Below are 13,847 nucleotides of genomic sequence, written 5' to 3'. Positions count from 1 at the left end.
AGATGGGATGACGCCGGCTTTGAGCCGCCGCTGCCCGCCATGGAGCTCAAACTCCTCCCGTGCAAAGTGCTGTGAGCAGAGGCAGGCGCCAGCGCCCGGTACCCACAGCCGGCGGGAGCCAGGCTCGACGCGCCGCACCGCCAGCAGCCAGCGCTTTCGCAGCTCATGCGCCTTGGGGAAGCTGCGGGCAGACAGAGGTGTGGGTCAGTGCTGGGCTGGGGCAGGTGCCCTTGACCTCCAGTGCCTGGCCCCACCCTGCCCTTCCCCAAACCCACGTGCCCCGCCCCCTGGCCTCTGGCCCCGCCCACATCCTGGGGATCAGCCAAGCCCTAGAGGCCTCTAGTCTTGCCCAACACACTGTAGCCCCGCCCGCGACCTGGTAGCCCCCGCCCCCTGTGCACTAGCCCCACCCTTAGAATGGTAGCCCCTCCCCCACGGAGTTACCCCGCCCCCAGAATGGCAGCCCTACCCCATGTAATTAGCCCCGCCCCCAGCCAGCAGCCCCGCACGGTCGCCCCACGGCCGGACCTATGGAAGGAGAGTCCCCGGGCGCGGCTCTCGCGGGTGTCGCGGTTGGGGCAGTTGATAGCGGAACAGGCCTTGGGCATGGCGCCGCGCAGGCCCGCAGCAGCAGCCGCCCTCCGCTGTGGCCTGACCCGAGCGGCCCGCCGTCCGTTAGCCCCGCCCCCTGCGTGGATTGGGCCTGGCGGCGCCCCGTCGCCGCGGTGCTGCCTGGGAAGGAGAGATCATGGCGGCCGAGCCGAGTAAGGCGGAAATTCAGACCCTGTTCAAGCGGCTGCGGGCGGCGCCGGCCAACAAGGTACAAGCGCGGCCTGGACCCTCCCGGCGGCCCCTTGTGGTGGGCCCAGGCCCTCCTCCTTCTCCCTCTCCCCACCCCGGGCGCGGGGCGGGGCGGGGCGGGGAGGGTGCGGGACCCCAGCCCCCAGGGTTCGCTCGCGTTTGCGCAAGCGCGCGGGTGAGGGTCCTCCCGCCCGCCCTAACGCTCTGCTCCCTCCAGTGCTGCTTCGACTGCGGCGCCAAGAACCCGAGCTGGGCCAGCGTCACCTACGGCGTCTTCCTCTGCATCGACTGCTCAGGCGCGCACCGCTCGCTGGGCGTGCACCTCAGCTTCATCAGGTGCGTGCGGCTCTGGGGGTAGCCGGGCCCGTGGCACGGGGCGTGCGGTGGGCAGAGGCTTGTGTCGGCCTCGTGCCTAGTGTGACAGAGCCGTCCATGTATGTTATGGGGCAGGTGTCATGTGCGGTGCCTGTGGAAGCGTATTCAGTCTCACGCACTTTGTGCGGCATATGCCAGTGGCTGGGGCTCGTTGCCAGTGGCTGGGGCATGGGTGCCATGTGCAGTGTGCCCCAGGCCTCCTGGCCTGCCTCCTCCTGGCCTTGGCCAAGCTGGCCGTGGGCTTGACCAGGAAGGAGGCTTTGGCTGGTAGCGTCCCTGGCGGCTGCCTTTCGTCACCCCTGTTTCCGAGCAGAGTATCGCTAGGTGGAGTCCACTGGTTCCTTGGACTTGTTTGAGGGCCAGTGGGTGGTGTCTGGTGCACTCTGTTCAGCATCCCCCCCTTGGCACTCTCCTTTTAAACCTAGGGCCAGCACTCCCACCTCTGTTTTTTTAAAATTATTTGTCCTAAGCAATCTGTTGGCACCTTTTCCTGTCTGAGGGAGGCCAATGAGAAACTTGGTGTGCTGGACCCACCAGACTAAAGGTGACAAATAGGCCTGTGCCATGGACCCACCCCATGTAGCATATGGGGCCAGATAGGCCTGTGCACATCCCATGTAGCACAAGGGGTCAGGGCCAGCACATGCCGCATGCAGTAGGTGGGGTTGGTCTGAGATCCGTGGGGCAGAAGGCTGAGGTCCATAGGCTAGATCTGGCCCACGGGGCATATCTTTGATACCTCTGGATTAAAGAAGAAGTTTGTATCAGGCAGGGAGGAGCAGGCCCAAAAGCACTCAGGTTCCCTATGTAGTTTGCTGGATGCAAATAAAAGTCTTCACAAGCTTCTGAGGTGCATTTCATACAAAACTCAGTGAAAACCTTAAAGCACCAACATAAGCTTGGTAATCTCAGAGGAGAAGACTGGACTTTTCTGTGTAAGAGTTGGAGGGAAATGGGTGTGAGGTGCAATGTGAGGGCAACACAAAATCCTTTTGCACAGTAGCCTCAGGGGAGGGATACCTGTAGTTGCTTCTGTTCAGGCTACCAACGAGGAGGGAAGCTAGAGCCTGTTAACATAGCAAAGCACTGGTGCAGAGAGCAGTCAAAAAGAAGACAGGCAGGAAGCTGTACAGAGAATACGAGTGTTGGTTTAGGGAAAGTTAAACCCTGAGCCTTGGACACACATTACATGTACAGCATTTTATTATGCAGCTTGACTTACACTCCTGGTGCAGGTACCACCCCTGCATCAGGAGGTTAGCCTAACTTTGCATGGAGGTTAGCCTAACTCATTTAGTACAGTGAGATCATCTTCTGTAGACTCTAGCATATTCATAATTATTAAGCCAAACTTTCCCATTTATGATGTCTCTGCTGCTCTGTTTACATCCTTTGTATAATTAGACTGGCTTTTTAGTAGCCTCTTAATTGCACTAGGCAGATCTAGCGCTTAATTTTTCCTTAAAACTCAGGGTGTTTCTGCATGACAAAATACAGTACTTTGTGGAGGAGATTTCTAAATTGAGTTGGATACTGGAAACAGTATGGCTGCATTAGCTTAGTGCTTTGCCTGCTTGTTAAAACCTACTTCTCATCCAGGCTAATTAGCCTGGCGCGCTATGCAGCTGAACAGACAGCTACACTGCTTCTGGTAGCAGCCAGCTGAGGTGTTTCTGGATGGCACTGCATTGTGTCCTCAATTTCTTATCCATTGAGTTACTTTTATTGATGTTTTCTGGCATGCTGCCAGGTTCATGCTGGCATTTGAGTGCCAAGCAGAAGGTGATATTCCAGGAGCAGTTGCGGTAGAGCCATGGAAGGAAACTTCCCTCTCTGTGCTGTAACACAAGGCATCTGTCTGGGTTCTAGGATTACATGGGCTCCCTATATGCTGTTGTATTTCTTCATAAACTGCAGCTGAACATGCCAAAAACTTTCTCAAAATATCGACATCCTAGGTTTCTCTCTCCCACTTAGTTCCAGTATATCTTTTTCCTCAGATATATTATTTTCATTTCTGGAGTACAGGATTATTTTATTTCTATGGCTAGACTGTAATCTCTTGGTCTGTTTTTGTTATACCGTATACCACTGAAGAGTGTTTCTCAGGCACAACTTAATGTCAAGGTATTCAGTGAATGTCCACTGCATGCTTTGCCATTGAGGTCTTGTATGATATAGTGACTAGATTCATGCCCTGTTGTAGGATCCATGTGTATGTTCTCTGATTTTCTTCCAGCTGGGGCCCTGGTGGTAGCTGCTGTTTTTTTTTTGTGCAACCTTCTGGTAATTGCGGGTGGGATGACCCTTGAAATGGCTCTTCCTCATGCTGGCTTCAAGGTTTCTGTTGGTATGCAGTGCTCCTTTGAGTTAGGTCTTTCACACAAATAGTGTCTCTGCAAGACTTTAAATGCAGTAGGATGAGATAAATAGATACATCTTTCATACTGTGGTGAGACCGGTTCCAGAATGACAGGATATGCTTCCTGGGGTCTTCTAGCTTGAGCTACAACATGTTAAAAGTATAGTGTTAGTGGAAAGCCTTTCTATTTGGGCATTACGTTATTTCATGTAGCGATCCAGCTGGTGAGATGCTGATCACTAAAACTCTTCTTAATTTGTTACTGTTGGTGTGGGAGGCAGGGAAGCAAGGCTACCGTTAATATCCCATAGTTCCCCTGCAAACTGAGACTGAATAGCAGCAGGATATCAAGCTTTTTTGATTGTTACTAATTTTTATTAATGTAGTTGATTTGTTCTTTTGCAGGTCTACAGAGCTGGATTCAAACTGGAGTTGGTTCCAGCTGAGGTGTATGCAAGTGGGCAGCAATGCCAATGCGGTGAGGACCCTCTGTAGGCATTTATTTGGTTCCCCTTTAAGTAGTAGACACCTGCTTCTTGCTTGTCCAACTCTTCCTGCTATTGCACCATTGTGCTGCTGGTGCCATTCTATTCTCTTGTCCTTTGGAGGCCTACAAGGGAGAGAAGGCCTCTTCATTTTTCATCTGAAATCAAGAGGTCAGAATGGTGACCTTGCTGGAGAGTGCAGCTTCCTGAAAAATAGGCTTGCCACACTCCTTATCTCCCAAATGACAATTTTTTTTTCCCCAATTCAGGGCATTGGAAACTGGTCAGGGGACCTGTTCTTCCCCAACTCTCTCTTGTGATTCAGAACTGTTCTTCTCTGGGGAAGGGTGGGTTGCATTCTCTCATGCTTCTGGGTCCTGGACAGGCAGGATTTAAGTGAAAGACGAGTTGAACAGTGTCTCTCCAGGGAGAAGCTTTTCTCTACCCTCCCCAGCCCCAGGAAGCCCTTACTTCCCATGCTGCTGCTTTTTGTCAAGTTAGTTATAGCCCTGTTCTGTTTATTTGAGTGTGGCTTGGCTGCCAGCAGACTAACAAGTCTCTTCTTTTCAGACTGCCTTCTTCCGCCAACATGGATGTACCACCACAGATGCCAATGCCAAGTATAACAGTCGGGCTGCCCAGATGTACAGAGAGAAGATCAGGCAGTTGGCTAGTGCTACCATGGCCAAGTACGGCACTGATGTAAGTGGTGAGCCTGACTCATTTGATGACCTTGTGGCAAGGCAGCATCACTATTATGGCTGTGGGATGTCTTCTTTTCTTTTCAGCTCCTGATAGATGGGTTGAGTGGAACACCTGGCCATTCTCCTGAAAAGAGTGATGCTGACTTCTTCATGGAGCACACACAGGTGAAAAGAATCAGATAGGGCATTTTGCTTGGCACACGCGCCTCTGGGATGGGGCTGGGGCTGTGGCTGTGCTGCCACAACAAGGATTGGGCCTCTCACAGGCCCCCTGCCATCTGCCCTTGGCATGCCAACATCTTACAGGGCAAGGTTGCAGGTGTTTTTGGCACTCTGCCCAAAAATGTTGCTACCCCCTGCTCTACTGTGAGGAGCCCAGGTTTGTTGAATTTGGGTCATGTCTGGGATTATTCTTTGTAGGGTGCGGAATAAAATGAGAATTAGAGTTAGGGGCTAGGGTGGGGAGTATCAACTGAGATAGTTAGACCTTTCAGAGTCTTTCTTTACCCCTTCTTGGGATGTCAGATAAAGGTTGTTCTCTCAAAAATGGACAGCACAATCCTCAGTGCATCCAGTGCTCGGTCCTTGCTTGTCACTCTAAAGGAGGTGATCCAATCCAACCCCCTTCCTGAGGCAAGTTTATCTCTATCCAAATGTTCCCAAACAAATCCTTTCCTAAACTATTACTAAAACTACATAGTCAACTCTGTCATGCAACTGACAAGGCATAGCAGTCTAATCTGCTATGGGTAAAGCAGGGCGATGAGGGTGGTCATTGTCCTGCTATTACAAATGTTGTTAAAATACTCTCACGCGATTGTTGACTGGTCCCTGGTATCTTCTGTTTCCCCAGAGGAGCTATGATCTGTGCAGCTTAAGTACATTTCATCTGCTTATGCTTTTTGAATTACATTAGGATGCCTGCTTGCTTTGGTTGGAAGAAGGGTGGTTGGACCTCAGCTGGGTCGTTCACGCTTGATACTCATTGTAGCATATGTTTATCTTTAAGCCTTGTGGTATATGGGACATTGCAGAGGCCAGTCAGAATCCTGCACAGTCCTCATTGGAGATGGAGAGAGCAGCCAAGCCATCTGAAGCCAGCACAATGTCACGTGAGTACCCAGGTGACTAACTGCTGTTAAGAACTTGGCTTCTCTTCTAGCAGAGAAGCTGTCTGGACAGGGTTGGAAAAAGCCATGGGTATGGGTGGAGGCTTCATTCAGCATAGTGCAGGAGGACTGATTAAACTAATCCAGACACTTGGGAAAGTCAGTCTACTTCTTAGCTACAGATGATGTGCAGTTCTTTGCTCTCTCTGAAGCATATGTATAGAGACCTAGACTTTGACTTTGGGCTTAAGTGTCTTGTTTGACTGTTGCTCACTTGCAGACCTCATAGTCCTCTCCACAGTAAGCCTCTGCAGTGTATCATAACAGGTTACTCTGCAAGTGGCATTTGTAGAACAGAGGCAGGTGAACATTCCCTCAAAGTTCCTGTTTCCAAATGCATGCTGAAGGGAGAAAAAGGTACTCTGGAGAATCAGGAGGTCCAGAAACAGATTTTGCTTGGAAAAAATGTGCTTCACAGACTTCTATCTAAGATGTTGGCTTAGGTGGTTTCTTGTCATGCTTCTTGAAGTAGCTTACTGTATGGAGAACATAGGTCAGCTACTCTCGGGATATTGTAGCTTTCTGAGAAATGTCTGGGCTCTGTACACTAAGGGATAGGGAGCAGTGAGCACACTGACAAAGGGAGAGGAAGCTTTTTTTATTGTCTGACTGCTGGTTTTCTTTCCTTAGAGTCTAACCAAGGCCCATCTATTGATCTGTTGAGCACATCCCCCAAAGCTCCTGTGGGTAAGTGCAATTTCTTTCCCTACCACCACTCCTTTCCCACTGCCCCATTCACTGACCAGATCAAAAATCACACCTTTTCAACAGCTTGTTACCTTTCTTGAATTTAGAATAGGCACCCAGAACTTGACTACTCAAGCCATATTGATTCTAGGCTTGTGGAAAGTTTATTCATTGTTCCTGGCATGCAGTCAGCTCCTCAGGGAGTTATCGCCTGTAGGAATGATGATCCCACCACACTATCTTCTGTCTGGAGCTGTACTGTATGGCTGGAGTTTGCCACACTGTTTGGCTTCTAGTGTGAAGTTGTCGTCCTTCAGCACCCCTTTCACTCCCCATATTTTGTGTCTTTCTCCCTCAGACGTGTCCATGTGTCTGTCTACACACGGGCCTCCACCTGCCAGAGGTAACTGGCTAACAAATAGCCTGCGCTGGCTGCTTGTGGCACCTCTGCCTGTCCATTCTGTGACTCTGCCTTCAACTCTGTTAGCTGCCACAGAGCCAAGGGCCAAATTCCTAGTGGAACGCATAAGGAAATTATGCTTTGTCACCCACTGAGTTTTGGGGTCTACCAAAGTAGCCAGTGCGCTAATATCCCTTCCAGGTGTGACCCTGGCTGCGGGGAGGCAGCGCTACAGTCTACTATGGTTGGGTTTTTGACTTTTTTTGGATGATGCTCCTACCTCCCTATCTGTCATGTCCCCTAGTGCTGCCTTTCCTTTTGGACTGGCTGCTGGAGCTCTGTCCATGAGGTCACTGGATAAAGACTGGAATTGTCCATCCTTGACCAGATAGGAATCACCCCTGCCTATAATGCATGAAATAGTACTTGGTGTAGCTGCAGGAAGGAGTTGTTTCAGACAGAACACCCTCCCTACCCCCATACCTGCAAAGCTTCAGGGTTTCTCATTTCTCAGAGTGGTCTCAGGGCTTTGTTTTTGGCTGGGTGAAGTCACCCAGGCTGTTGCTGTAAAACTGCATGCTATGTCCTAGACTCTGTTGCGGCTGGGCTGTAGTGGATCTCTGTGGGCTGCCACCAGGTTTATTAAATACTAACTTCAGCTTGTTGAGGCTTTTCTTTCCTTTTTCCTCACTTCTTTCTTCCTGTTGCAGAATTAAAACCTTCCCTAATTGGCAAGAAGAAGCCAGGAACTGCCAAGAAAGGGGTATGTATGTCTTGGCTTCTGTTGTGTAATGGGGCGAGCCCCGCTTCTCATGTGTCCCTGCTTTCTCCCTCCTGGCACTTTACTTGGGCTGCCTCCTGAACCTGAGCAGTGTTAGCCAAACCCTTGCCTTTGCCCTAAGTAAATCAACGCTCCTCTCCATCCATTCTTGCTCCCCCAATGCCTTGCAGAGGTGAAGGTACTTGAGCCTTAGAGCATTATGTGAGCACTGCTGGTAGACTTGCCATGCATGGGGCCAGTCCCAGCTTTCCCTGCACCAGTAATCAAGTTCATTCCCTAGTTGTTCTCCCTGTCCTTGGTGTACCCCCTTCAGGTACTGCTTGCTTTGTGTTGTGGCACACAGAATTGGACAGACTGAAGACCTGATCTAGCCCAGTGAGGAAGTGGGGGTTGTTGTCTGGAAGTGACTCGCTGAGTTTCTAATGGCTGTGAATTGTCTATCTTTGTTTCTGGGTCTTTCCCAGTTGGGTGCGAAAAAGGGTCTTGGAGCCCAGAAAGTAAGCAGCCAGAGCTTTACTGAGATCGAGCGGCAGGCCCAGGTGGCTGAGAAGCTGAGGGAGCAGCAAGCTGTGGAGTCTGGAAAACAAGCTGAGGAATCCATGTGAGTGTCAAGCATGGGAGATACCTTTGTCAGGTGCCAAGTATTTGCTTGCCACAGCAGTGAAACTGGCATGATGAGGCTGACTCTTTTTTTTAAGAAACTTCTCAGCTTTGGGTGCAGGACTAGCAGCAAGGTAAATCTCTGACCTACAGGGGCAGTAGTCTGAAGCAAGAATAGCCCCTACAGCAGGATAAACGCTGCTCTGTCTTGGTTGCTTGAATTAGTGTCTCTGAAAGGGCCTTAGGTCAGCAGAAGTAGTGTTTTCTTACTGCTCTAAGTTCTGGGTGTGTTCTGCTAATGCCATGTAAGGGCCTGCTATAAAACTGGGCTGAGATTTGGGACCTTTTGTTTGAACTTGAAGGCTGTGTCTGCCCAAGGGAAATAAGTTTGTTTTTATAAGCAAGCAAGGTTCTTTGAGCAAGCATTTAACTCATAAATCCTACTCTAGATAGTATGACATTGAGCTGAAATGACACATCTTCTCTACTTACAGGCTTAATGCCACATCTGTGCACACACTGTTGTCAGTGTAGACATGGCCAGAGTTTGGGTTTTGTTTTGTTTTGTTTTTTTTCCCCCCATCCCAAAACACACTCTATCCATTTGGGAGAGGCAAACTGTTGGATTCACAACAGATGTTTCCTTTAGAGTTACCTCAATGCGACTGGCCTATCAGGAATTGCAGCTCGATCGAAAGAAGGAGGAGAAGAAACTTCAGAACTTGGAAGGAAAGAAACGTGAACAAGCTGAGAGACTGGGGATGGGATTGGTGTCCAGAAGGTACCTGATTCTGGGTGGGGTGGGTGTGAGGTACACTCTTGAATGTGTTGCTTTGGCTTAAGATTTCTGTAGGAATTAGCTTGCTGCCATCTTAACAGATGAATGTCTGATGTGTTTGATTGAGTTGCCAATGTGGCAAGTGGCATCTAGAACCACTCTATTTCCTGAAGGGGAATGAAGCCTTAAGTTTTATCTGGAGAATCTGGTCTGCCTTTGACCCTTCCAGAAAACTGAGATGTGGCCCCTTCAGCCTCTGAGTCTTACTGTGGTGGCAGCTGCTCTTGTTATAGACCTTGGGTATATCTGGCTGCATTCTATTCCAGACTCTGCTGTCTCTCGGAGCCTGCATTTTCTCCAAGTTGAGTTGAGAAAGATTGGCACCAGTATTGGGTGGGTGTTCTCAGCCCCATTCTGGGCCTTCTGGAACTAGAACCTTGATCCTCTGCCTTGTTTTCCTAGTTCTGTCTCGCACTCGGTGCTGTCTGAGATGCAAGTAATTGAGCAGGAGACCCCACTGGCAGCAAAATCTTCCCGCTCCAGGTTGGACTTATTTGAAGATGCTGGAGGCTTTACATCTGGACCCCCCAAGTAAGCCTGAGCTTCACTGTGGCCTTTGGTTTAGTTCTAGGTGACATGGTGTGGCCTGGCTGAGTCCCCCTCTGTTTGATCCATAGGTATAAAGATAACCCGTTCTCACTGGGAGATGCCTTCAGTTCACGGTGGGAAACGGACTCCTCCTGGGGTGTTGACAAAGGGGAGGAAGAGGCTGAAGTGACAGTTTCCAGCATCCGGCCCATTGGAGAGAGGTAAAGTATACTCCCTTGCTATTGCCAGAGCTCAGGCCTTAGACCCTAGGGGTATGCCTACCAGGGAGAGTGCTGGTCTGGTGTTCCTGAGGAGCCAATAGCGATGCCAGTGTCCAGCTACTCAAGTCTTGTGCTGTGGAAACCCCCATAGGCAAAACATCTGAACACTAGCACTGAGAATGGAGAATACCAGGTGTCTGTAGTGGCTCCTAGGTAAAAGGAGTGTTAGCCTCTACTGTTCTCACATGGAAGTGGATGGCTTGGGGATACAACAGGAACTTCATGACCACTAGCTATATTTGGTTGTGCTAAACTGTCCTAATGGACAGCAGCTGCTGCATGTGGCTTTGTAGGTTTGTAGGGAGTCTGAGGAGCAGAGCCCATGAACTGCCTTCCTTGCTGCTTCAGTAAGTGCAAAACTTGGAGAGGTCTCTCGTCATCTCCTCAGACCCACCATTCGGAAGGAGGCAGAGAGCAGGGCATCCATAGTGGAATCAAATGAAGCTCGGCAGAAATTTGCAGGGGCCAAAGCCATCTCCTCAGACATGTTCTTTGAGCGGGAAGCTGATGCTGAGGTAAGTGCCACACTTGCCCTGCTGCACCCACTTCCAGATGCTTGGTCTGGTTCTCCACCTTTGGACAGACCCTGCCTTCTGCTCAAACCCTGGGTTTGGCCCTTTGTAGCTGGATCTGAGTCTTGTTCTATTTTTTTGCTCGGTGCAGTACGAAGCCAGGTCCCGATTGCAGCAGCTTTCAGGCAGCAATGCCATCAGCTCCGCGGACCTCTTTGGGGATGCTGAGAACACACATTCAGGTTTGTTAGCACCTAGTGTGGGATGAAGAAGGGAGGTCCTGGAGCTGGGATTCTAGAGTGCCATGTCTGGGGACCAGCATGGAGTTTATTCCCTTGTCTTCTGCAACAAGACCTGTAGGAATGGGGGGGGCCACTGTTCTTGCATTTTGTCTCCAGCCCTCCTGCTGGCTCTTTGCAGGTGGGGTGTCAATTGGGAATGTGCTACCTGCAGCTGACATCGCTCAATTCAAGCAAGGAGTGAAATCTGTTGCTGGGAAAATGGCTGTTCTAGCCAATGGTGTGATGAACTCACTTCAGGTGAGGAAGGGGGGGACTCTGGACTGGGGGTGGATCTGGATATGAGTTTCCTGTCCAACTGTACATCTTCAGGTGAACTGCAGAGCAAATAAGATGAATTTGTAGCCTCTTGTATGTCTCATGCCTCACCTGTGCACATGTACATGCATGTGTGGTTTTGAAGGCAAATTGCTTTGTATGGCTTTCTGCTAGAGTTACTATCTGTGCCCTGGTGATTGAGACCATTCCAGGCTGCTGTAGTAAGTGGTGTGGGGGACCCTTGCTGCTCCAGAAACAATTTGCGTTTTTCTCACTACACCTTTGGGTAGAACCTACCAGGGTTGAGGCTGCTTTTTTTTTTTAAACCTGCCCCTTGGCCAGGTGTCTCTGGGTGCTGTGGTTTTGCTTTGTGCTGCTCCCTGCCTCTTGGGTACCCAAAAATGTTAAGCTCGGGGCTTTTGCATTTGTCCTGTTGTTAGTATATGTGCAATGTGGTGTAGACAGCGGCTAAGAGTGTGTTTCCTTCCCCAGGATCGTTATGGCTCTTACTGATGAACCAGGGACTGCAACTCACAGGGATGCCAGCAGAGGCACTGATTTCACTTTGAATTGCCTGGAGTAAACTGCAGGATTGTGTTTTAATGTGTCTGGGGTGGGGTGGGGGGAAATGGCCATGTCCTGAATCCTTTTTAAATAGCTCTGGACTCTGATCTGTACTGGAATCGGTATGCCCTCAAACATGACCCTACCTGTTTAACCAATGAAGAGGGAGGCCTCTTTCCAGAAACTCACACTGCTCTGAACCGTGGAACAGGAGGTACCAGTTGCGGCCATTATGAATGCTCCAGACCTCTCTGGCCTACATCTTGTTGTCTTAAAAGTGACTGCTATAACCAGGAGCTCTCTAGATGCCATGTGTTCTGCTCAGTGCTGCTAACTGGTGCCCCTTCTCATACAGGCTAGTACAGCAGAGATGACATCACTGGGTGGAAGATGTGTTCAGTTACCATAGGCCAGGAGAAGAGGTGGGGATGGAGGAGCTGCAGTTACCAGTGAAGACAGGATGGGGGTTTCCCAGTGCCTGCATTTTGCAGCATGATGCGATGTCCCTGCTTACTGCTGTAAAATCAAGTCACATGACAGTCTTTGAATTAGGAAAAGTGCTTGGGCATAACAATCTAGTAAAGCAAAAAATTAGCCCCTGTTTCCATTGGGCAGCAGAAACCCTGGATCTGGAGGGAGCTAAGCTTGGCAAAGGTGCCTACCTGCAAGGTGGCTGGAGCAGCCCAGTCTTCTAGTGTTTCCCCAGCTGCTTCTAACTCTGAGGCAAGGGTTTGCTGTACTCAGGCAGAGCATGTCAGAGTCTCTGTAGCATGTGGTGTGGAGAATTGTGTAAGGTTTGCAGTTAAAAGATACCTCCTGGCTGCCTGCTTCCTCATCTCCCTTACATTGGGCCCTTGAGGGCTGGGTGCAGTGTCTTTGGCAATGGAAGAAAGGCATCTCTCTCTCCCTTTTTTTTTTTTTTTTTTAATTACAATTCTTTCAAAAAGGGAGGTAGGGGCCACTTGTTCCACTCGCCCAGCTTCATGTGGAGCCCACCCGTGCCCAGGGGCATGTGCCTGCTCCACTGGGCCTCCCCACTCCTGGTTTGCACTGACTTGTTCTATCTGAATTCCATGCCCTAGCCACCTCCTGTCTGTGTATATGAAGATGGGAATAGCTTTTGTTATTGGCAGAGGCTGGAACCTGTTGTTCTTCCCTTATAGCAACTTTGGACCTTTGCTTCAAGTCATTTTACTTGAATTAACTGTCTCTGTGGGGAGCAGAGGAACTAGAGGAAGCGATGGGCTGATCTTTGTTCTCCCCACAATGCTGCTTTGAGGCCCAGGTAGCAAGGGAATCTTCTCTATTGCAGCCAGCAATGAGCACAGTGCAGAGTATGTGGAGCCTTTGCATGTAGCGCACCTGCCTGGGAGCCTCCCTCATTGTGTCTTAATGCCCTGCCACTGGCAGGTGAAACTGCTTCATGATACTGAGTTCTCTCTTTATTTCACCTGGGGAGCTGCATTATGATTTGATAAAGACTTTAGTACTGCACCAATTGTCGGCAAAGAGGTAGCTTCAGCCAGTGGCTACTATGCCCTGCCCATACCGGTCTGGACTCTCCTGCCAGCCCTTTGCCACTGATGGCCACAGGTTGGGCCTGCTTCCCTTGTAAAAGGGACACAGTCTCTCTTTCCCACATCTGGATGGGTATTAGTAAATCCTATGCTGACGGACCTGTTTGTTGGAGGGAGGGAGGGAAAGGAAGGAGATGGGCGGGCTGTAGCCCCTGCCTTCAAGGCTGAGCAGGGTCTAACCCATCCCCCAGCCTGCTGTTCTTCATCGCACAGTGCAGTAGTCACTGACTTTTTCCTTGCAAACTTGAAAGAGGTGAGTGTCTGCCTTGCTTTTCTGCAAATTTTCTTTCACCCCACCCCTGTGCTCCCTCAGTTTCTGTTCCTTGGGCTCTGAAATATGCACTGATGCTTAGATTTTTAACTATCAAGTTGTCTCGAGTGAAGCACAGGCAGCCTCTCCCGCACCCTGCTTTGGAGAGTGGTGGGTGTTCCTTGGGGCCTGATATTCTCTCTGCTCTTCTCTGGGTTGTTTGTATTATGTAGGAGATAATGGTATTAATGTGCTATGTTTGTGGCAGGGCTCGAGGCTCTGCTGTATAAGGGGGAGTGAAGTGGAACTTTTTCCTCAGCTGAATAAAAGAACCCCCTGTGTGATCTCCAGCTTCTCTCTTTCTGGGTCAGGCATG

General features: G+C 50.1%; 1 protein-coding gene across 4 annotated transcripts; it reads left to right on the top strand.

Moving 5' to 3' along the window:
* The first annotated feature begins 686 nt into the window (after positions 1–686).
* ARFGAP2 (ARF GTPase activating protein 2) lies at positions 687–13,821 on the top strand. Of its 4 annotated transcripts, none has more exons than XM_090033084.1 (17): positions 687–820; positions 1,019–1,137; positions 3,944–4,016; positions 4,594–4,725; positions 4,812–4,892; positions 5,737–5,839; positions 6,527–6,583; positions 6,942–6,986; positions 7,694–7,746; positions 8,229–8,365; positions 9,014–9,145; positions 9,605–9,733; positions 9,820–9,951; positions 10,400–10,526; positions 10,675–10,765; positions 10,944–11,062; positions 11,573–13,821. In XM_090033084.1, exons 1-17 carry the CDS (start codon positions 749–751, stop codon positions 11,591–11,593), a joined length of 1,623 nt encoding a protein of 540 aa, XP_089889210.1. In that variant the 5' UTR covers positions 687–748; the 3' UTR covers positions 11,594–13,821. The 4 variants fall into 4 exon arrangements, with proteins under 4 accessions (XP_089889210.1, XP_089889209.1, XP_089889212.1 ...); XM_090033083.1 differs by having other exon boundaries at positions 5,737–5,851; XM_090033086.1 differs by lacking the exon at positions 6,942–6,986.
* The last annotated feature ends 26 nt before the right edge of the window (positions 13,822–13,847 follow it).

This window comes from Crocodylus siamensis, chromosome 2 (assembly GCF_052110815.1).
Source record: "Crocodylus siamensis isolate JL-2025a chromosome 2, ASM5211081v1, whole genome shotgun sequence".
Classification (NCBI taxonomy): Eukaryota; Metazoa; Chordata; order Crocodylia; family Crocodylidae; genus Crocodylus; species Crocodylus siamensis.
This window is presented reverse-complemented; position numbering and strand designations above follow the sequence as displayed.